The 24,375-nt window shown below is 45.4% G+C and overlaps 1 protein-coding gene across 1 annotated transcript in view; it reads left to right on the forward strand.

Moving 5' to 3' along the window:
• The window catches only part of C3_2H2orf80 (chromosome 3_2 C2orf80 homolog), a 330,996-nt gene that overhangs the window by 43,746 nt on the left and 262,875 nt on the right, over positions 1–24,375 (forward strand). Inside the window, exon 3 of the mRNA XM_085648844.1 lies at positions 10,140–10,221. Within this exon, the coding sequence (XP_085504970.1) occupies positions 10,140–10,221 (82 nt within the window). The remainder of the gene's footprint in view (positions 1–10,139; positions 10,222–24,375) is intronic.

Below are 24,375 nucleotides of genomic sequence, written 5' to 3' on the forward strand. Positions count from 1 at the left end.
ATGGGGCACCTATGGTACCCCCCTGTTGATTATTCCAAAATGAAGAGTATGCAGTTCCTCAGGGTAAAGAGAGAGAGTGTATGTGTTAAGGAGACCGTGTATAAGAGATGAGGAGTTCCTCTTGTCAGATCTAGGGTCCTCACACACCAAGCAAGCTAGGTGTCAGGCTTCATCATATGGACCTGCTCCTTGTCCGGTCGGCGCTGCAATACCCGACGGGCACCCATAAAGGGGCTCTTTAGCGGAGATCTTTTGCTCCTGGCCGTATGGGGCAGTGCATGTGAGGGGTCTAGTGGTGTAGATGTGAGTGAATGTGAGCGATTTAAAACAAGTTGGATAGTCCAAAATAAGACTTTATTGGGGTTGGCTATCCACTCGGTTAAAAACAAGATTAGAGTGGCAGCTTGCTGACGTGAGGGTTCAGCTTAGCTATGCTCATCTCTGGTGGTCAGCATGTTTCATGCCTCGTGGTCCTAGTGATCCTTGGCAATTCTTCAGGACCTATTGAAATGCAACTATCTACACAGTGTGGTTGGGTGCAGTTGTTACCTACCACGCTTACTACTATGGGAAACGGTCTCTCCATGTATCAATGGGTAACCTAAGAGAAGAATAAGGTAACCATGACATGGGTCAGTGTATGGAACAAGGTACTCTCTCACACATTTCTAGCAAACAACACTCTCTCTTCTTACAATGGTGTGTAATTTAAACATAGTGACTGCATCGGAGGTACCAAATGTTAGTCTCCATGCAGAATGAGTGACATGTAATCAGAAGTAAAGTGTAGGACTAACTATACGTGAAAGTAAAATTAAAAACAAAATTTTAAAAGCAGAAGACTGGGTGTAAGGTTTTTAACAGCAGTAAAAAGACTAGTATTAAAAACACAGAGATGCACACGGGGCACTCACCTATTAAAGTGTTAACCCCTGCTTCAATCCGTGTTCACTGCGCTACGGGGACACCAAGATTCTGGTGTCCTATTGGTGACAAAAACTGTGTAAAGGAGATCAAAAAACGGGGTGGCAAAACCATCACGTGGTCAAAAGCAGGTAAGCCGGCCTCGATTCTGTCATGCCGTGTGTTCAGGGGTAGCATGTGATTTGTGCCACAGATACATAATCAAGCACCGAGAGGACCCCATCTACTAATGAGAGTCAAAAAGAGGCGCTTAGATGGTGTACCTCCCACACAGCCTAAACATCATGTCATCAATCAGATGTTATGAATCCATTATTAAGCGCCCATGAACAACCACATATATTCAAACACTCTTGGTAGTGTCAGGAAGTCAGCCGGCACTCAACTCATGTATCCGAGAGTCACCAGCGCTCACATGTACAACGTGGGGGGGGGTGTGTCACAGATACATGATCGAGCACCTAGAAGACCCCGTCTTCTGGTGCGTCTTGCCCCCGCTGGGGGCAAGACACACCATCCGCATGCCACACTTGACCCTCTATGGCTGACGGGGTCTTCTAGGTGCTCCATCATGTATCTGTGACACCCCCCCCACGTTGTACACGTGAGCGCTGGTGACTCTCGGATACATGAGTGGTACCCAGAGGTAAGTGGTCTTTGTTGTCCCTGAGGCTTTGTGAACAGTAGGCAAGCTCTATTTCAAGCCCTTGGAGATACTCAGCAACAAGGGAAGAATGTTCAGTCCTGTACTTTCACGGCCCAAAGCAGAAGCAACAACTGCCGCCAACCCAGAAAAGCAACAACACAGCAAAGGGGCAGTACTCCTCCTGGCAGTTCTTCCAGCTCTTCTTTTTGGCAGGTTCCTTGATGCAAGCGAGTTCTAAAGACCTGGAGTCTGGGCGGCAATATTTATACTCAGTTTCTCTTTGTTCTCTTGGGCCTTGGGCAGAGAGTGTCTGTGCTCAGTCCAAACCCGTTTGGTCCTCTCTGGGCTAGCTTCCTGGTAGGAGGTGGCGACAGCATTGTCCAAGACAGAGCAGGCCCATTTAGGTGCAAAGAAAGCTCCTCCCCCTACTCTATTCAGCTCAGCCCTGACTCATCCAGGAAAGGCAGAACACACATCGACCCCCCCCCCCTCCCAGTGGTTGTCTGAAGAGAAGGCACATCCCCAGCCCCTGGCACTCCAAAGCCAGGCCGTCAATCCACAACCCAGAAGAGGCACACAAGATGGCTAAGCAAGAAAATACCTACTTTCTAAAAGTGGTATTTTCAAACACAGAACATAAAAATCATCTTTACTAAAAGACACAGTTCTACATTCTGAGTTCAGGCATACTAAACTCCATTTATTTGTCCAAATTGGAAGATATACTCGTAAAATTTTACCCAGTACTTTCCATTCTATCCTATGGGACAGATAGCCTCTGAGTAGTAAAAAACTAAATATACTGTATTTCACTATCATGACATGTTACACACACCAGTACATGTCCCACCTTTCTAATACACCGCACCCTGCCCATAGAGGTACCTTGGGCCTCTGTTAGGGGTGACTCACATTTAATAAAAGGGAAGGTTATGGCTTGGAAAGTGGGCGCACTTGCCAATACGATATGGCAGTAAAAACTGCGCGGAGACACTGCAGTGGCAGGTCTGAGAACCCTTTGAAAGACTGCTCTTCTGGGAGGCACATTCAGTGCTGCAGGCCCACTAGCAGCATTTGATTTACAGGCCCTGGCACTCTCAGTGCACTTTACTAGGGACGTACCAGTAAATCAAATATGGCAATCGTGGAAACACCAATCCATGATACAATTTACAATAGGAGCACTTTCACTTCAACACAGAACAGCAGTAAGAAAGTGCGCAGAGACACTAAACCAGCAATAAAAGAGTCAAAACCTGGAGGTCAGAAAGCAAAAAGCCAGGGGAAACAAGCCAAAAGATGCCGGGTCTAACTCATGTCCCCTCCAGCAGAAAGTAGGGAGATCTACCCAACATCCTTGGAGTTCTCTTCACTAAGGCAGAAGAATCTGGACAGAACATCAGCGTTGGTATGTTGTATGCCAGGGCGGTGTTCCACCGTAAAGTCTATTCCCTCTAGGGAGATGGAGCACCTCAACAGTTTTGGGTTCTCACCCCTCATCTGCATTAACCATCTGAGGAGCCCGTGGTCTATCTGAACTTGGAAGTGAGTGCCAAACAGGTAGGGTCTTAGCTTCTTCAGTGCCCAGACCACAGAAAAAGCTTCTCTCTCTATGACACACCATCTCTGTTCCCTGGAGCGTAGTATCCTGCTAATGAAGACTACAGGCTGGTCTAGGCCCTCATTGTTCGGTTGTGAGAGCACCGCTCCCACACCATGCTCTGAAGTGTCAGTCTGCACTACGAATTCCTTGGAGAAGTCGGGTGCCTTGAGCTCGGACGCTGTGCACATAGTAGCTAACAGGGCATCAAAAGCTTTCTGGCAGGCAGCAGTCCAAATCACCTTCTTGGGCTGCTTCCTGAAGTCAGCTCTGTCAAGGGGCAACAATGGTTCCTTGACAAACCTCCTATAATAGCTGGTGAATCCTAAAAAGGCCCTCACTTCTGTCTGCGTCTTTGGGGGCTCCGAAGCCAGAGGGTGTAAATCTTAGGCAGTGGGGGTGCCACCTGACTGCTTTCTAACTGGTGCCCTAAGTACACCACTGATCCCTGCCCAATCTGGCACGTACTGGCCTTGACCGTGAGGCCTGCCCTCTGCAGAGCCTTCAACACTTCCCAGAGGTGCTGCAAGTGTTCTTCCCAGCTGGAACTAGACACTGCATTGTCATCCAGGTAGGCGGCACTGAAGTCCTCCAGCCCAGCCAACACCTGGTTGACCAACCTCTGAAAGGTGGCAGGGGTATTCTTCAACCTAAAGGGCATCACCCAAAACTGGTAGTGCCCCTCTGGGGTTAAAAATGCTTACCTCTCCTTGCCCCCTCAGTTAAAGCCAGTACCCAGACGCAAATCAAACATGCTGAGGAACTTAGCAGCTCCCAACCGATCAATTAACTCATCAGCTCGGGGGATGGGGTGCACGTCAGTCCTGGTGACGGTGTTGACCCATTGGTAGTCCACGCCGAACTGCAGTTCAGGAGCGGCACCGGGTGAAGCAGCCTCTGGGACCAAGACCACTGGGCTGGCCCAAGGACTGTTGGAGGGCTCTATCACCCCTAACACCAACATCTTAGAGACCTCCTGTTTGATGCTGGCTCTGAACCGGTTAGTCAACCTGTAAATCTTATGTTATACAGGAGGTCTATCACCAGTGTCCACGTCATGGGTACACTAGTGAGTAACACCAGGGGTCAGAAAGAACAGTGTGGCAAACTGCCTTAGCTATTGGCGACAGTCACTCTGCTGCTCTGGGGTCAGTGTAGGGGAGAGGATCACACCTTCCACTGACCCATTGGGCTCCTTGGTAGACAGGAGGTCAGGGAGAGTTTCACTCTCCTCTTCTACCCCATCATCTGTCACCAAGAGCATGCTCACTTTAGAACTCTCAAACTGAGTCTTTGGTCGGTTCACATGGAGGACCCTCAATGGGTTCCTGGGAGTCTGCAAATTCACCAGGTAGGTGACTTTACTTTTGCGCTTCACCACCTCAAAAGGCCCGCTTCACTTGTCCTGCAAGGCACAAGGTTCGACTGGGGCTATGACCCACACTTTTTGGCCTGGCTGAAACTCTACCAGAGTCACATTTTGGTCATACCAGTGTTTCATCTCCTCCTGGCTTGCTTCCAGGTTCGCCTGAGCGAGTTTTCTGAAGCATGAAGTCTGGTTCATGAAGGCCAGCAGGTCGCTAAAGATATCCTGTGGAGTTTTCCTGGGAACTGTCTCCCAGCCTTCCTTGACCAAACTGAGATGTCCTCTTACAGGGTGCCCATCCAGAAGCTCAAACGGACTGAACCCCAAGGACTTCTGTGGTACCTCCCTGTATGCAAAGAGAAGGCATGGCAAGAGGACGTCCCACTTACACCTCATGGGTTCTGATGGAACCTTGATCATGGCCTTTAATGTTTGGTTGAATCTCTCTACCAAACCATTACCTTGTGGGTGGTAAGGAGTGGAGAACTTATAGGTCACACCGCACTCCTCTCACAGGGATGCCATATACTTTGATATGAAATTGGTTCCACGGCCAGATACCATCTGTCTGGGGAAACCCACACGGGAAAATATCCCCATTAATGTCCATACTACCACCGGTGCTGTTGTTGTCCTAAGAGGGACAGACTCAGTGTACCGGGTGGCATGGTCCACCAAGACCAGGATGTACCTGTTGCCCATGGCTGTGTTGGGATCCAGTGGCCCCACAATGTCCATCCCAACCTTTTCAAAATTGGTCCCTACAACTGGTAAAGGTTGGAGAGGAGCCTTACACTTCCTCCCACTCTTATAGCTTACCTGACAAGTTTGGCAAGACCTGCAATGTATATCTGACTATCTTCGCATTTGGGGCCAGAAGAAGTGGGTGACAAACCTGTCAAAGGTCTTGTCCTGCCCCAAATGTCCTGCCAAAGGCAGATTGTGAGCCAGACCCAGTAGGAAGTTCCTTAAGTGCTGGGGTGCCACCAGCGCATGTCCTGACCCAGGTTCAGCGACCTAGGTTTGCTGTATAGGATACCATTCTCCCAGTAAATCTAGTGTGATCCAGACTGATCACCAGCTGCCTATTTTGCAGCCTGCTGCTGCAAACCGAAGGGCATTCTCGCTGCTTCCTGCAGAATTCTACCCTGGTGTGACCACCCTCTTGCTGCCAATGGGTCAGCTCAGATAAATCCCACAGTTCAGCCACTTGCTTCCCTGTAGGTGCCGGGGTGTCCCACTTGAGGTCAGCCTCCTCCTGGACCATGGGAAATCGCCCCCTGCCCTTTCTCTTGGCAGGAACCTGGGCCACTGTTTCAGACTCCAGGTCCTTCTGACCACCCTTACTGGCTGCCATTGACCGAGTGGCCACGCATGCCCACTCTGGCAACCCAAGCAGCACCAAGTGAGACCTGAGCTCAAAATTCTTCTACAAGGACTGCTCCGGGTCTTTACCTAGCAGACAATCTACAGGCATGGTAGGGCTCACAACCACCCTCAAGGGACCTGAGAACCCCCCTTCAAAGGGAACCTGTGCCACCTTACCACTGGTGCTCTGAGTTGTCTGCCGCAACTACTTGGTGTATGCCATGGGGACTACTTGCTCCACAGAGACCAGGAGACACTGGACACCAGTCATACTGGCTCCAGTATCTCTGTGAGCTTCTACCCATCTCCCATTGATGGTCACCCAGGTGCTGTATTTCCTAGTGTTAGCAGGCATCTGGTTTCCTGGGACCATCTCATGGTCCCCTAGTGAGACGAGGGTCATTTCTGAGGGATCCCCACCTTCCAGTGGGTGCCCCTACTCCCCAAGCGCTACTCTAGCCAAAACCTTGGACTGCTCACCGGTTGGTGGCTGTGTCGTCTTGGGACACTTGAGGTCTGCCTTCAAGTGACCCACCTGCTCACAAGCATAGCATTTGCGGGGGCTTGCGGGGTCAGGCTTCCCTGAAGAGACCCCTTATTTCTTATCTCCTTGGGGATGGGGACCTTTAGCCTGGGTATTAGTTTGGGTCCCTTTAGAGAACTCCTGTGCTTTACCCTTGTCCCTGCCACTTTTCTGCTGGGGACCCTGCCCACTTTTGGCGGAGTCTCCCCCATGCACCTTCTTGTAGACCCTGGTCCTCCCCAAGCGGCCCGCCTCCATAGCAAGTTTCCTGGGATCAGTCAGCTTACTATCCATCAAGTGCTGGTGCAGCTATATGAGTCATATCCCTGAAACCACCTTTGTATGTCACCTCCCTTCTTGAATTCCTTGCCTACATTCTTGGAAATGTGTGCAATCCTATCTGAGTGCACTGGGGAATTGCTGCCACCATCTGTGCTGCACCTACTGCTTAGATCCAGCTCCTTGATACCACGCTCATGACCAAAATCAGCTTCCTTTCTTCCATGGCTATTATTTTGTCTTCCCATTCATTCTCCAGCTGAAGCTTTTCTAGTTCAAACTTCTTTGCCTCCCGCCTGTCCTCCAGCTCCTCTGAGGACAAGCCACTACTGCCTGGCCTGAAGGGTTACCCCGGTACCAAAAGCACATCCACCCTAGGAATAGGCTGCTCTTCCTCCACACTGAGATCTCCAGACTGTCCACTGATGTGTCTGGCTGTTACCCAGACCCTCAGTGCCTTTTGTAGCTCCTCTTTACTGGTGAGGCCCCTGATTTGGACTTTGAGGTTCTTGCAAATAGCCTTCAACTCCTTCACAATGTAGGTTTTTAACCTCTCCTCCTGAAAGGCCACTTCCACGGATGCAACCAATGATGCTCTTGACTCAGGCATGATGCAATGGAAAGTTCAAGTTAAAAACACAATGGGATCACAAAAATTGACCAAACCAAAACAGTATGTGGTACATAATGTTCTGCGATATGGTAGTAGTGTACATCATTCACTGTAGGTCAAGTGTAAATGCAAGTCCTATCCTCACTTTTGACAACCAATGTTAGAAATGGGGGGTCTCTAGTTGCCATTCGACAATGCCGGTTAATGGGAGCTGGTGTCAGCCTGCCCAGACTACAGTGTGGGACGGGGCGGTGCATTGTGTGACGTATGAGCGGTGCCCCCAAACAACGGTGCAGTCACGGGTGTCGAGGTCAGCGTGCAGTGACGTTGTTATGGAGACCAGGGCTGAAGAGTGCAGCGAGGCGGTATGAAGTGCAGTGCCCACAGGTTGCGGTGCAAGCAGCGGCTTGGTGGTGGTGGCGGTCATCATCGGCGGTGAGACCAGGGTTGTGGTGTGAAGTGCGGTGGTGCCTTCTGCGGTGAATTCAAGACACGGAGTGAGAAGCGGTGACAGTGTCAGCTGCGTTCCCCCTCTGTGGCAACTGAAACCCACAGTTCCTGTGGCGGTACCCAGAGGTAAGTGAAGTCTTTGTTGTCCCTGAAACTTCGATAACAGGAGGCAAGCTCTATTTCAAACCATTGAAGATACTCAGCAACAAGGGAAGAAAGTTCAGCCCAGTCCTTTCACTGCCCAAGGCAGAAGCAGCAACCGCAGGCCAACCGCAGGCCAACCCATCAAAGCAACAACACAGCAAATGGACAGTACTCCTCCTGGCTGTTCTCCCAGCTCTTCTTCTTGGCAGGTTTCTTGATCCAAGCGAGTTCTAAAGTCCTGGGGTCTGGGCCCAAATATTTATACCTAGTTTCTCTTTGTTCTCTTGGGCAGAGTGTGTCTGTGCTCAGTCCAAACCAGTTTGATCCTCTCTGGCCCAGCTTCCTGGCAGAATGTGGAGACAGCATTGTCCAAAGCAGACCAGGCCCATTCAGGTGCAAGGAAATCTCCTCCCACTGCTCTAAATGCTAAACCCTGACTCTTCCAGGGAAGGCAGGACACACCTCAACACCCCCATGCTGGTCTGAAGAGAATGCACATCCCAGGCCCTGTCACTCCAAAGCTAGACAGTCAATCCACAACCTAGTAGAGGCATCCGGGATGGCTAAGCAAGAAAATACATACTTTCTAAAAGTAGTATTTTCAAACACAGAACATAAAAATTACCTTTACTAAAAGATGCATTTCTACATTCTAAGTTCAGGCATACTAAACTCCATTTCTCTATCTTGTTCCAATGGGAAGATATACTCGTAAAATGTTACCCAGTACTTCCCATTCTATCCTATGGGACAGATAGCCTCTCAATAGTGAAAAATGAAATATACTGTATTTCACTAGCAGGACATGTCACTCACACACCAGTACATGTCCTATCTTTCAAATATACTGCATCCTGCCCATAGGGGTACCATGGGCCTACCCTAGGGATGAAACACATGTAATAAAAGGGAAGGCTAAGGCTTTTTTTTTTAAACAGATTTTTATATCAGGTATCAGAGCGCTTTACATAGCACCAGTTGCGTTACATGAGGACACATTAATTTTTGTTAGGCACGGGGAGATTAAGTGATTTGCCCAGAATCACAGGATGTTCAGTGTCATTGCCGAGACTCGAACCCGGTTCCCAAGATTCAAGGTCGACCGCCCTAGCCGTTAGGCCAACTCCTCTCCCTAAGGCTTGGCAAGTGAGTGCACATGCTAAATTGACATGGCGGTACAAACTATGTGCAGACACCGCAGTGGCAGGTCTGAGAACCCTTTAAAATGCTGCTCATCTGGGTGGCATAATCAGTGTTGCAGGCCCACTAGCAGCATTTGATGTACAGATCCTGGCACTCTCAGTGCACTTTACTAGGATCAAATATGCCAATCATGGAAACACCAATCTATAATTTAATTTACAATAGGAGCACTTGCACTTTAACACTGAACAGCAGTGAGAGAGCGCAAAGACACCAAACCAACAAAAACAGAGTCCAAAACGGGAGGCCAGAAAACAAATAAGCCTGGGGAAACATGCCAAAAGATGCCCGGTCTAACAGCTGTTATACTAATAAATTAATATCAATTTGGGACAACAGGGAATAGCGCCCACAATTGCATACCCTGAATGCTTGTAACATTGCCTTCCAATGGGCTACCCCTCAGTTACTCCTGGGTGGACCCCATAACAAGATGTTACTTAAAATGGATTGTGAATGATTTAAAAAAAGTTGTCCATTTTGCACTTTTGTTTAAACATATGTTATAGAGGTCACTTCCTTCTATGGCACTTCCTGTGTATTGCACAGTGGGATGGGGCTAAAGGTAGAGGTAGTTTGGACCTTTGAGATCCTGGACAATGAAGCCTCTTTTTATAGTATCACTTTATTAGCATTTAACTGCCGCATTGGGGTTAAATAAGGAGGTAACTTCATGGCAAGGGCACTTTTGCTGTCAGAGTCCATGGATGATGTCACATCAATGGTTGAAGCCTTTGGTGATGTCATGTCCAGGTCAGGGCATATGGGAGACATCACTTCCAGGTTAGGGCTCATGGATGATGCCACTTCCAGGTCTAATCTCACTTCTGGGTCAGGGCTCATGGGTGATTTCACTTTTTAGGACAGTTTCCTGTGTGGTGGCACTTTCTGGTCATATGCTTGGATTACCTTCAACCCTCGTTTCCTACATACTGCCCTTCCTCCTACAGTGTGTGTATCATATCGATTATAATCATATGAAGATTGCTACCTAAGCATTCAAAGATGATTTATTTTCTCTAGGGGAGACTATATTGGCACAAGATTAAGAGAAAATGCATTTGACCCTAAAGGAAGAAAACAGTCTAATTTCCTTGATGAAATGGTAAGTCCACACATGCATGTCTATATACTTAATGTTCTGTTTAGTGTTTTGTTACTGCTTAAAACAAGAATGTGTGTTTGGAGATAAAGACGCAACGATCAAGATTTCTTTATTATTTTTACTTATTTTCAGTGTATATTTTGAATATGGCTGAGGTCTTAAAGATTGTACATACTTGTAAGCAATTCACAGCGTGCATTAAATAACATATTGAGTATTGCAAATTAAATCACAAATCATTGCCACAAAATATATCATTAAAAACATATTGAAACTGTTTATCTTGTACTTGTTCTCTATACAATTCTCAGGTAAGACTTTCAGTATTGCTTGTTAGTTGAGTTCATGAATAACTCAAATGTGTGCTGCTTAGAACATATATCATAGGTCACACTCATTTTAAGTAAAGTAGTAAGTAGACTGAGCATATCATTAAACATATGCTCTGTATAACTTTTCCAAACCTAAGTTGTAGGAAAAGGTTTGTAGTCACTGTAATTGTTTCCTCTAATCATTGGTTAGTTACTTCGCTCTTGAACAGAGAAAGGCTGAGAAGAACTGGTCAATACCAATGCCAATACCGATACCCTATGGCAGTGGTTCCTAAACTGTGTGCCGTGGCTCCCTGGGAAGCCACCAACCCTAGCCAGGGGAGCCGCTCACCAAGCACTTTAATGCATTTAATGTTGAAGGGTCTGTTGGCTTCAGTTAAACTAATTAGACTTAAACGCATGATGTCAATGAATTGTAAGTGACATGCCTACAGCTGTTAACATAGTTCTTAATTGATGGCATGTTGAGGGAGATGACCTCCATATTTCAATGGATCCCCACATTCCAACACTCCCAAAGTAGGCGGAAGATGCCTGATTTTTTTTCTTAGACTCGTTAATAGTTTTGTTTTTTACCAAATGCATTTTACCCGAATGCAAGTTCTCAGGAAAGTACAGTTGTCCTGTCTATTAAACACACGAATTATTATTAAGTATTGACATTTGTGCTAGAATCATAGGTACTTCCAGTACACTTTCTTTCAGTACACACACATTTCCAGACAGGCCTGCTCTCTCCTTGAGCATAGGGAAGTAAAAAACCATATACGGCATAATGGCAATATTTTGAAGCAAGAAAGAAGAACGTTTAAAAAACACAAATCTGAGGAATTTATTTAACTTGCATTGATTTGGAGGCAATTTTAGGGAGGAGACTGCAAAAATAAAGTTGTATGTGGTTTACAAAATCGTGAGTCACCCTGCTGAGAGAGGTTTGATGGCACGTATGACATGGGTAGAACTGGAAGTGCATGCAAATATTCTTCAAGTGCAGAAACACTTTGGCAATGGGGCCTACATGCATAGGGGTGCTATCTAGCACTGTAAGTGGGATACAGTTTGAGAAGGTACTAAAGGCATGGGCAAAGAACTGTAACTAGGAATATTTTGCAAGATGTGCCACCTTAGTAATACGAAACACCCTGCGTATATGATTATAATACCTTCATCAACTTCATCCCAATTATTTTCAGGGAGAACAATGCAAGTACTGCCGAGGCTGGGCTTACATCCCGGCCACTCTCCCAAAAAAATAACAGTGGGGAGCCACGAGCAATGGTCAATGGGTGAAGGGAGCCACGGGTCGAAAAAGTTTGGGAACCACTGCCCTATGGAATACAAGAAGTCTGAGAAGAAATTAGATTGTTTAATGTCATATTCCTCCTTTTGCCCACACTAGTATCATTTTCATTTATTCTGAAATTCATTCACCATACACACATCATGGGCTTTCATTCTGGCAGGACCACAGTCCCTACGATCACTATTTGTTAAGAATGGACAAAAGAAAGTCCCTGCCCATTAAGATTTAGACTTAGTCATATATAGTGTTGCTAGAAAGTCAGTTACCAGTTTTAATTTAGGGCTGTATTGTTAAATGATCTGTTCTCTGAAAATTGTGATGGGAAACCAACATCAGGGCTCATAGACTTTTAATTCTTAATATTACAGTAAATACTCTATTACATCTTTAAAAAAAGGAACAATTATAGAAGACACTCAACAGGAGTTTTGTATCTTTGTATTCCTCTTTAGGTAACCTTCTATTGGCATGCAGGCCTGGGGCTTCTTCAAGGCTATAAACATGCATACAAACAAGCCGAAACACTTTCTAATGAACTGAACGTAATCACCATAGCGAACAGTAAATGTCATTTTACTTACAGTTCAGGGGTATTATATTGCGCATTTCCACATTGTGGGCACAGCACGCATATTGTAACGTGATAAAAAACAGAAGCATATTGCTCTGAACAGAGATGGCATCAAACTTTGAGTTGACTGTTGCATAATTAGGTATTACTTTACATATCAAAGAGAAATGCAACTCTGGCAGGTTGTGTGGGGGGAAAGGAGAGTTCTGGACAGTGAGATACAGTTAGAAATGGGATTTCGGTTGGCTAGGGCTTGCGCCTAAGCCAGGCAGAAACCACCACTCTAGTCACGGCAAGGGAGTTACACGCTGAAGAAAACCCCTGCTCACCCCCTTGGTAGCTTGGAACGAGCAAGCAGGCTTATCCCAGAGGCAATGTGTAAAGCGTAACACACTCACACAGCAGCAACACACTAGGCACACCACAAAAGAAACTCCACACAAGGTTATATAAAAAATGCCTTTGTATTATCCAAAACACATTAGAATTATAATCACACATATACACTGTGCCCTGGCACTAGGCAATATTTACAGGGGATTATATACACATGACAGGGCCAATCGGGCCACTGTCAGAACCTTTAGAAAGCACTAGTAGCACATATAAAACACAACCAGTGACTACTGGTAAAATACTGTACTTAGCAATATCACCTGCAACATAAACGCATTATGTCTGCATCACATTAGCATAAAAAACACAGTATGCATAAGCATAAACAGCTTCGCATTAGCAACATAAATGCATCATGTCTGCATCACATTAGCATAAACACATTTTGCCATAGTTATAGTGCATTTATTTATTTATTTTTAAGTTTTCTAGAGCGCGAACCGGACCAGTGAGGGTATCAGAGCGCTTTACAGGAGTGACAAATGGTATACAAAAGACAGGGAGGGGTGAATACATTTGGTGTCAAAACAGACACAGATAGATACATATACAGGAAAAAGGCGATCACAAATCCCTGGTGGGGAGTCCAGAGGTGCTGGGCAGGCATCAATCAAAGAAATCAGGAGAGGTCGTAGTATGAGGTAGGTCAGGGTTGCTGATGTGAGTGCGGTGCAGGCGTTAGAAGAGGAATTTGCCCATTAGGAAGGGTTTGGCCTCCTTTTTAAAGCATGCCAGAGATGGAGGTCTACTAATGGCGGGCGGGAGTGAATTCCACACACTTGGAGCGGCCCCAGAGAAAGCTCGATTGTATCCGGATACCACGAGTTTCTGGGTGAGAAATGCAGGAGAGTTGGAGTATAAGGCCTTTTGAGTGATCACATTTAGGGCCTTGCACCCTACCAAAATACAACTGACCCCCTGGCCAACTGGCATTTCTGTGGGGCTCAAATGTCCTCTGTCCCAAATGTCAGGGCTTGTAACTGGGGCTTTCCACTGGCCTCTTTGGCTGCCACTGCAGCAAAAGCAAAGTGTGCAATGCACTGGGGCAGAGGAGCGTATCTCACTCCTTCATCTCCAGAAATGAAAAAGGCCCCACGTTGCAGCTGCATGCTCTCTCTCACGGTGCAGCTGTAGCAAGTAGACCTGGCACCATTGTGCCTCCTGAGCCCGCACTGGGACCCTAAAAACAATATGCCCCACGTTGTAGCTGCCCGCTCTCTCTTGCGGTGCATCTGTAGCAATTGGCACCAACAGGCACTGCACTGCGCCCTTCTCCTTCTCTACAGGAGGAGGTCCCGCCTACCATCCACACGCGGGGCTCTCTCCAGCCATGGTGACGAGAGCCCCGCCTTGGTACAGGCAACCTTTTCCTGTTGCTGCTTCTGGGACTTTAGGTCACACCCCCAACCAGGCGAGATGCCTGACTTCCGGGCCGCTCCGGTGCCTTTCGGTAGCTCCTTTCTTCATGGCAATGGGGTGGGCTCCCGCTATAGAATAAAACACTAATGCGGGGTGTGCTCCCGCTTTCGGGAGCGCAAATGCAGCGGGGTAGGCTCCTGCTTTTTAAGAGGTACAAACGTGGGGTGGGGTGGGCTCCCCCTTCCAGGCATCAATGTGGGAGAATCCCCACGTTGGGATTCCCTCTAAATTTGTCGCAGCCCAGCGCTGCAAATTAAAACAAAATGCTTGGGGGAACCAGCCTGAACCAGTTCTGTTTTTTTTTGGAGCACTCTGTTTACAGGGCGCCTCTTTCCCATTATCAGGTGGGGGTTCGGTCATCAGACCACCACAGCATTCACCCAGGCAGGCACAGACCTATTCAGGGTCAGGAGACTACTTCTCCCACTACTTCAAATGCAGATCTCCCATTCAGCCTAGCCCCGACTCACCCAGCCCTCCCTGGAGTCATGCACACCTCACCAGCCTCTGTCACTCCAAAGCCAGACATACAATCCACATCAGGCAGGCAGACACATAGCACACAGAAATGCCAACTTCTAGAAGAGGCATTTATAAAATAGTGATAATAAATCTGCGCACACCATTGCACAGCATTTATTATTACTATTCCAACCATACCAAACTTGATCACGCTGCTCCTCTCATATCAGGAATTACCACTGAAACACTTATCAGGAAATCCCAAATGCATTCCTATGGGAGGGCAGCCTCACAGCAGTGTGAAACCAAAATGGCGGTTTGTCACTACCAGGACATATCACACCCTTAAGGTACATGTCCTACCTTTCACCTACAATTCACCCTGCCCATAGGGCTAGCTAGTGCCTACCTTAGGGGTGACTGACATGCAGTAAAAGGGGGGTCACAGACTTGGCACACACTTTAGGTGCCACGTCACAGGGGTAGTAACACTGCGCACACAGGCCCTGCAATGGCAGAGGCCTGAGACAGGTTTGAAAGGCTACTTTGGTGGGTGGCGCTGTCAGCCCTGCAAGCCCACCAGTAGCATTAAATTTACTGGCCCAGGTATCTGAGATACCACTTTACAAGGGACTGAAAGGTTAATTAAATATGGCAAACAGGAGTAGACCAATCTTACCATGTTTATCACAGAGAGCACACACACTTTACACTGAACAGCAGTGCTAGAGTGCCTAGAGTCCTAGAACCACCAACAACATGCCAGAAAAATAGGTTAGGAGGAAAGCAAAATGTTCAGGGATGACCCTGCAAAAAGGGCCACGTCCAAAAGATACATGTTGTGATAAGTATACACAGAGTTATTTAGATTATATAATAGTCAGGGGATTTGAGAGAGCTTTGAGTGTCATTTGTACAAAACAAATACCAAAGGAAATGATGGACGGAGTGTTGAACATTGCAAGCACTCACCCCCAGTCAACTGATCTGGGTTTAATCCATCACCGTTCTTTAGCCCACTCTGCCACCCCAGTTCAGACATGGCCATATGCAAATCAGTCTGACCCTGTGCCTCATGGGAACAGTCCAGCCCGAACTGCCAAGCCATGTCTTCCCTGGACCGGAAACAAGCTTCCTAGGACCGGTTTCTGGCATTTTAGCCGTCTTCAGCCAGGCTTGCTTGAATCCAGTGGCAAAGTGAGAAAGGGACTCACGTCTGAGCATACCCTGCCAACTTATGGCGAACAAAGCAAATACCAAAGGAAATGATGGACGGAGTGTTGAACATTGCAAGCACTCACCCCCAGTCAACTGATCTGGGTTTAATCCATCACCGTTCTTTAGCCCACTCTGCCACCCCAGTTAAGACATGGCCATATGCAAATCAGTCTGACCCTGTGCCTCATGGGAACAGTCCAGCCCGAACTGCCAAGCCATGTCGTCCCTGGACCGGAAACAAGCTTCCTAGGACCGGTTTCTGGCATTTCAGCCGTCTTCAGCCAGGCTTGCTTGAATCCAGTGGCAAAGTGAGCAAGGGACTCACGTCTGAGCATACCCTGCCAACTTATGGCGAACAAAGCAAATACCAAGGGAAATGATGGACGGAGTGTTGAACATTGCAAGCACTCACCCCCAGTCAACTGATCTGGGTTTAATCCATCACCGTTCTTTAGCCCACTCTGCCACCCCAGTTCTGACATGGCCATATGCAAATCAGTCTGACCCTGTGCCTCATGGGAACAGTCCAGCCCGAACTGCCAAGCCATGTCTTCCCTGGACCGGAAACAAGCTTCCTAGGACCGGTTTCTGGCATTTCAGCCGTCTTCAGCCAGGCTTGCTTGAATCCAGTGGCAAAGTGAGCAAGGGACTCACGTCTGAGCATACCCTGCCAACTTATGGCGAACAAAGCAAATACCAAAGGAAATGATGGACGGAGTGTTGAACATTGCAAGCACTCACCCCCAGTCAACTGATCTGGGTTTAATCCATCACCGTTCTTTAGCCCACTCTGCCACCCCAGTTCAGACATGGCCATATGCAAATCAGTCTGACCCTGTGCCTCATGGGAACAGTCCAGCCCGAACTGCCAAGCCATGTCTTCCCTGGACCGGAAACAAGCTTCCTAGGACCAGTTTCTGGCATTTCAGTGCTCTCCATGCCACTGGAATCAAGCTATCCTGGCTGAAGAGGGGTGAAACCCCGAAACCGGTCCTAGGATGCTTGTTTCCAGTCCAGGGAGGACCTGGCTTGGCAGTTCGGGCTGGACTGTTCCCATGAGGCACAGGGTCAAGACTGATTTGCATATGGCTGGGTTCAAACTGGAAAGGCATGGTGAGCAAAAAAACGATGGATTTAGGCCCAGATCTCTGTACTGGGGTGAATGTATGACATTGTTCTGCATTCTGTCCATCAATTGTTGGTTTTGCATCATTTGTACAAAAGCCAGTGGTATCAATGACAAGTTACTGTAGGGAGGATATAAGAAATGGTCAATTAGATCAGCAATGTATTGAAAGCTGGTATCAAGGCCATTATACAGTAGGTAATGAGGTATGTGTTAGTAGATTAGTACAAATAGAGGGCAGTGTTATGAATAGGAGATGAAGTTGTTTGATCAGGATAGTGATCCCAATACGTTATGTAACTATAGTTTTATGCCAGGTCATTGCTATGTAGAGCAATCTATTGGGTTTAAATAGTTCAGGCGGTGAGGCCATGTCATTAAGTGCTATCATCATCAAAACAACCATCAAGAAGGATTGCAAACCTGGTTGAGTCTACTAGGGCAGTGGTGGGGCCATGTCAATGCATGCTATTGTAATAAGAAGGATCACCAGGAGGGGCAGCAAACCTGGTATAAAGTGGGAAATCAGTGTAAGCGAACATGAAAAGAGAACTATTGCTCTACTTTTTACCTTTTGGAAAAAAGTACTTGGTGTTGTGGCTCAACATTAATAGAAGTAACAGTAGCCTGAAAAGAGTTATATGGCGATAAGTGAGAGTAAAGTGGAATGTAAGGAGGTAGATGGTGTTCTGTGTGCCAGGAAATTGGATGAAAATTCATCATACCTGGAACTATTGAGGATAGGATAAATGAAGAGAGGATTCCCAAGTTGCCCAGCAAGAGGGTTTGGTGTAGCAGCAGAAGAATTTCCAGTAAGTTCCCAAAATGGTCTGCAGGGAAAGAGAGGGAGGTATGTGGGATGTAAATTCCCGACAACATTCATGACATAAGAGGAAGAGTTGTGGGGTGAAATATCTGCTAAGGGAACTGCTATATGTTACCTGTTATGTTTAGTCGAGTCTACAAAAAGCATGAGAAAGGAAGCTGTGTCTTCATCTCCTGCGGTCTGTAAAGGCTCATAGCCAGAATATTAATCACTTTAGCTCATCCACAAGCAGTTTTTCGAGCAAAAGTACATTCGTGATTTTGGGTATTGTCTGCAGTCTACATCCCCATTAATACGCCCCTTAGGTCAGTAATGAGACTGTCTTTGCTTTTGTCTGTATAGGGCCCACAAGTGGAACATAGGGCCCCATTAGGAGCCTGCATTACCAGTGGCTAATAGGAACTGTATTTCTCCCCAAGCATTGAGTTGTCATCATATCACTGGACTCAGCCAGACCTGCAGGACTCCCATTATGGGTTTTGGATTTCTTTCCTCCTAGCCAAGGCAGGGCTGAGAAGGGAAGAGGAATCAGCCTACTTTAATGGAGAATGTTTCATGCAATCCCCTTCTGTTCCAATCCACACCTACAAAGTGCAAGCAGAGCCCATCTATTTTCAGAGGAGCTCCCTTAATGGGGAGGCATTCATGGAGAAACTCTAGCTTCATGAAAGCATTGATGGAGAAAAAGGACTAACTCTAATTTTGCCTCAAGGGTCAAGTAGTCATATGACCTCAAAGATTTCTTGTAGTACAGGGGATTATTACTTCCCACCGGACTAGACTGGTTTGCTGAATGACTGTAATCGTTCAGAAGGAAGTAAAACCCCAAGGGAGTGCAAAGTCTGAACTTCCCTAGCCAGGACTGTTCCTCTTATGTACTTTTCCTGGAGACAGGTAGGTATGTGAGTACCTTTCTTCAAATAGTTCTCTCTCTCTCTCTCTCTCTCTCTCTCTCTCGGTCTCTCTCTCTTTTCTGCTGCCAGTGCCCATGGAGTGGAAAACTGAAGAGAGTTTCTGATGCAGTTGAAGGGCCAGCCCTTATGGTCATGTGTCACACATCTTGTCACACTGGTGTATTTTGGAGAAATTTCCGCATCACTGTATGGTTCAAGAATTTTCAAACAAATCAAATGAGCTACCTTTGTTGTTGATCTGTCTATGTAGAGACAATCATGATTACTGTGCACTATTCCCTGATGGAGTGCACTTGTCTTATGAGTGTTGGGTTGAGCTCAGCTGCTGCCCATGCACCAATCTAGGCCCAGATTGCAAGGGAACAGGTGCTCCCCCCCCAACACCCTCAGTTCTAGAAGTTTTATTCCCTTCCTGTGTTGTCGGGTACTGCAGTAATGATTGGTGGAAATAAGCTGCAACCGTAAACCTACTGTGCATGTGGTGCAGGATCCTGTTCAAAATTGCGTTCTCTGTTTGGCATGACTTAGCTGGTTGGTGACCCCATATAGTGCACTGCCATCTTCAGCATGAGTAATCTGTATTAGTGAGACTGTTACTTGACACTGTGCGAGCGTTTGTGATTTTCAGCTGCTGCCCTCTCACAAGCCCAGAACTCATAGACATTAGCACAGATATCCCATTGCCTGGTCCACACACTAATTTACACTGAACAAATGCATGCAATGTAGAACTCGCCAGGTAAAGGACTGAGGCTACACAATTGGTTTGGAGAAAGGTATGTTGCAGGTTTATTTGGTACAGTAATGGGTTAATTTACGGGCAATCCAAAGGCAGCCAGTGATGATCTGACCTAAGCTGGCTGCTCGCCAGATTAAACACAAGGAGATGATGGACGGAGCACTGAAACTTTTCAGACACTCACCCCCAGTCACAGATCTGAGTTGAATCCATCATTGTTCTTTAGCTCACTTCTCCACAGTTCAGACCCTGCTATATGCAAATCAGTCTTGACCCTGTGCCTCAAGGGAAAAGTCCAGCTCACCTGATTAGCCAAGGCAGAACTAGGAATACACAACATCTGGTGCTGACCCTTTGGCGGTTTACCCCCACATCTGGACCCCATAGTCCAGGAAAAAAACTCAAGCCCAGAGATGGCGTGTTACCAGGCAAGCCACCAGTTGTTTGGGGTTACAACTGCCCATGTGACTAATGGGGCGTCGTCGCTTTCATCCTGGGTCCTACTGTAAGGACTCCTGGGGTATTGTCTTAAAATCCCTTTGGACTCTTTCTTGTGGTTGCTTTTTGCACCAAAGTCCTTTGGATCTCCCTTTGACTCTGCCAAACCTCGGGTGGCAACCGTCAGCCCCTAGGCACCCCACCATTACCTGTGACCTTATCTGAACTGAATTAATTTCATTCTTGGTGCCAAGCACTGTTACTGCCGCCGTGGGTGTAGTCAAATGTTACTGTTGTGTACAGTGAGCTTAACTCAAGGTGCCTCAGTTAACGTTATTTCAATGAGTGGTAGGTAGTATTTATCTTTACCTCCATAATAGATCCGCTATATATAACGCTATTTTTATGAATTCGTAACTGTTCACTGCATTCACTGTTCATGCGGGGATTGGGGTGGCAGAGGTCCCAAGTCATGCTCACTTTGTTGATGCTTCATTAGGTAGTGGTGTGGTGCAGATCCTGTGCCAGCAGCACAATTCACCCCCACTGGAGCTGGTTTTATTTCTGCAACCCAATCAATGCTATTGCACATAGCAAAAATGTCTGACAAGGCCAAGAGGCTAATGGTGTTAAACCATTCTCTTCGCTTAAGGTGCTGCCCCTTTGTGCCCCTTTGTAGTCTCTTCAACCCATATTCTTAATAGAATATGGGTTGAAGAGACTACTTGTGTTAGCAAATTACGCTTGTTAAGGTGTTGTCCCTATTTTTCAAATTGCCGGAGAAACCATGACACACTTAGCATTAACAATTAGCCATTCATTCAACTGTAGATAACTTAGATAAAGGGAAAAACTGAGCCCTCTTTGAAAAAGCGTTAACTGTAACTACAATAACTTCAACACCTTCTGAAGTTAGAGGACCAATAAACAAAATAGTGAAACATTGTATGCCGTTGATCAGAAGCTACTTGTAATTGCTGCAAGTCTCCAAAAGGGTTGGAATTAAACAATTTATTTTCAACAGAAATGGGACAAGAAATAACATATGTATGAACATCTGAATGTACTATAGGCCACAAAAAATGTCTAGTTACAAAATCTAATCTAATGTAATCCTTGATGGCCTAAATAGGCGGAATCATGACATATTCACATTACACCCATTTGTAAATCTTTAGTAGGAACCAAATTTGCTCTTCATAGAATCAATTGCCTGGTTTTAAGTGATCATTCAAATAGAGCTCCTGGAGCCCTGTAGAATCCACTTTCTTGTGAACCTCCTTAACTGTTTCCAAAAAGGACTGAACAAATTCAATTAACTAATGGTAAAAAAAAATGTATTAACATTTTTAAAATGTAAAGATTAAATTACATGAATCAAAAAATCTCAATGGAAAAATTACAAAAAGACCTGTTACAAAAAATGATAAATTATTATATCTTTTAAATCCAACTATTATGATTAAAACAATTAAATAAAACTATTTTCATTATCTAGAAACATAATTTTAATAGCAAAATATGTTTAAACAACATTCTTATAAATTAAAGTAAATTGCTCCCCACCCTAGTCCCCTTCAAATCAAACATCAGACTCCTAAAATTATTATACAAAAATAAACATTTAAAAAAAAAGCGCAAAACATTAAAACAAAAATTGCATAAAATACACTTTAAAAAAGCATATCAATTACCACAATAAAACATACAGCAGTATTTTAACACTAAGATTAAAAATATATTAAAAAATGCTAATCGTACCTGTAATATTCTGACCCAAAATACTTTTGACATCAAGGTGTATTAGACACAAAATACGTGTTGCATGATATTCTTCCCACAATATTTTGTCAGAACACATTTATCACACTTCACCAGTAGAGACTTGTACTTTCTTCGGTTTTACTGAGACAGAACAAAAGATTTGAGAAAATACAACAAACTATGTTAAATATGACCCACTTTCGATGGGTTTAGCCAGATTCTAACAAATATCTTCAGCTGAATGATTTCTTGTAGTACACACTCTATCAGCTGGCCATTATGCCTCTGCCTGTCAAACCTTTAGCACATTCTACAAGAGATAAAATGTCTACTGCTTTCTTGGTTGAGAAATGTCCCAGTGTTAGACATATGCAGCATGGTTACATGGAAGTGGCTACTAGGAAGTCTATTTGTACCTTCACTAAAGACTACAGTCTATTTGCCAAACAATCTTGATTTTCTCACTGCTTAAATTTAGAGGCTTCAGGATTTAGGGGATGAGCTTGCTAATCTATTCTATGTTTTTGACTATCAATGAGGATGCTATGATACAGAAGGAAATGTTACTTGAAATACAAGTTCTGCATCATTGGGTTCTTCAGCCTCCCTCATCTATTTTTTCAGTGATGAGAAGATCTTCAGTTAACTCTAGGTATGCATAAACTCACCCAAAAGAACTGAGAGTCTGATTATGAGTTTGTACCTCACTGGTGATCCGACTGCCGTATGATGACTTTGGTGGTTGGACTGCCATAGGACCACTGCTGCAGTCAGGGATCTGGAGGACATAATATGCTGGAGGTACAGCAGCTACACTGCCAAGCATATTATGAGTTTCCTCACTGCCCTCCTTTTCATGGTGGGGAGCCCACCATGAAAAGGATGGCGGTGAGAAAACTATGGGTGCCCTAGAGGGCCCCTGGTGCATCAGTGCATGGGGGTGCATGCAATGGGGCACATGGTATGCCCCCTGGCTTGCTACACCCCTAGTTCTTGTACGACATGGACTTTACAGTCTATACCATTATGGAACGTGCTGTGGTGGTCCCACAGCTCTGCGTTTCTAAGGCTCTCCTATGAGCCTTTGAAAGGCACTGCCGTGGGCCTGCCGCCGCAGGCTGCCCACCAGGATTACAACTTGTAATCCTGTGGGCGGTTGGCGTTGAAGTTTGGCAATGTAGGAGCAGGGTGGTGGCAGGACGCCTCGCTTCCACACGCCAAACTCATAATCAAGTCCTGAGTCTGCTATGCAACTAACAGTACACAACATGCTGGGATATGGAACCTGCCAGTTCCTTAAATCTATAAATGCAGAATCTTCCTATTCTCCCATCTCACTCCTCCAGATTCTGATATTTGAGTTAGTTTTCACTTAAGCCTTCATTATTTTTTCCAACAAAATATAACAAGGGCACATTTGCATCCTGTTTTCTCACATGTTGCAGTCTAAAATATAGTAACATTGTGGCTTTCTTGGGGAAAATCGGGAAATATCTCTGTACCAAAATGTGTGTTCTCTTTTCTAAAAAATAGCTTCAACAAAAGGTCTAATGAGGTAAGATCTCAGGAAATTGGAGAATTGTCAAAGAATGATCTTTTTTATCGCAGTTGTTGCACTTTTATAAATAGTAGTCAATATTTCCTATTTGAGGTTTTTATCTACTTGCCGTTTGTGTTGGAAGCAGATTTGAAAGTGGAAAACTACACATTTCTGAAAAATAGACCCCATTCTGAATTCAGGAAGAGGTCAATTGTGTAGATTGCTCATGGTTTCCAAAACAACTAATCATTGATTGAAAAAATAATGGAAGTAAGTAGGAATGAATAGGTGCAAATGTGTTCATCTGTAAAAGAAATTCCCATGGTGGTCAAGCTACAAAGAGAATTTATTTATTATTTATTTATTAAGGAGTTTTATATAGCGCTAGCCTGACCCGAGGGTATCAGAGTGCTTCACAACAGTTTTTGAGCAAGATTCATACATTCATTCATTTCATAAGGCTTTATTCGGAACAAAAAAATAATGTCCATATAAGCACAAACATAGAAAAATTATTTACAGTACCATACAAAATATCACAATAAGTAACATATAGCTAAAATGACGAACATGTGATACAGGCGGGGGAGAGAATAAATACTTAAAAACTCATACTTTTCCTGACATTGATTGCTTTTAGTAAAAAACTTGCGGTAAAAAAACAAATATCAGGATGATGTAAATTAAAAAGCAGTTTAAAAGAATCAAACACTGTCCTGACACCAAATTTTACAAAGATAGGCTTTAAAAAAGCTACATGAAAATTTCTATACAGTGGACACAACAGAAGAAAGTGCATCGTGCTTTGTACTGACAAATTGTCACACGGACAGGGACCAGCGGGCTGCTTATTTATACAAGGGAATGCAACCAATTTATGGACAATCCCCATCCTCAGTCTAGTTAAAACAAACCTATGAGAGACTCTGGTCACCTGGGTTAGATACGGTTGATAACCCTTCAGTTCATTCATGGTGTTATATTGCACACAGGTTGATAAAGTACCATTATTGCAAATCCGAATCTCTGTTTTGCACTGCAAAAAGATATGCTTCATTTCTGCCTTTGAAATTACCGAGGCCCCATATCTGTCGGCTTTGATATCA

This window comes from Triturus cristatus, chromosome 3_2, assembly GCF_964204655.1.
Source record: "Triturus cristatus chromosome 3_2, aTriCri1.1, whole genome shotgun sequence".
Lineage (NCBI taxonomy): Eukaryota > Metazoa > Chordata > Amphibia > Caudata > Salamandridae > Triturus > Triturus cristatus.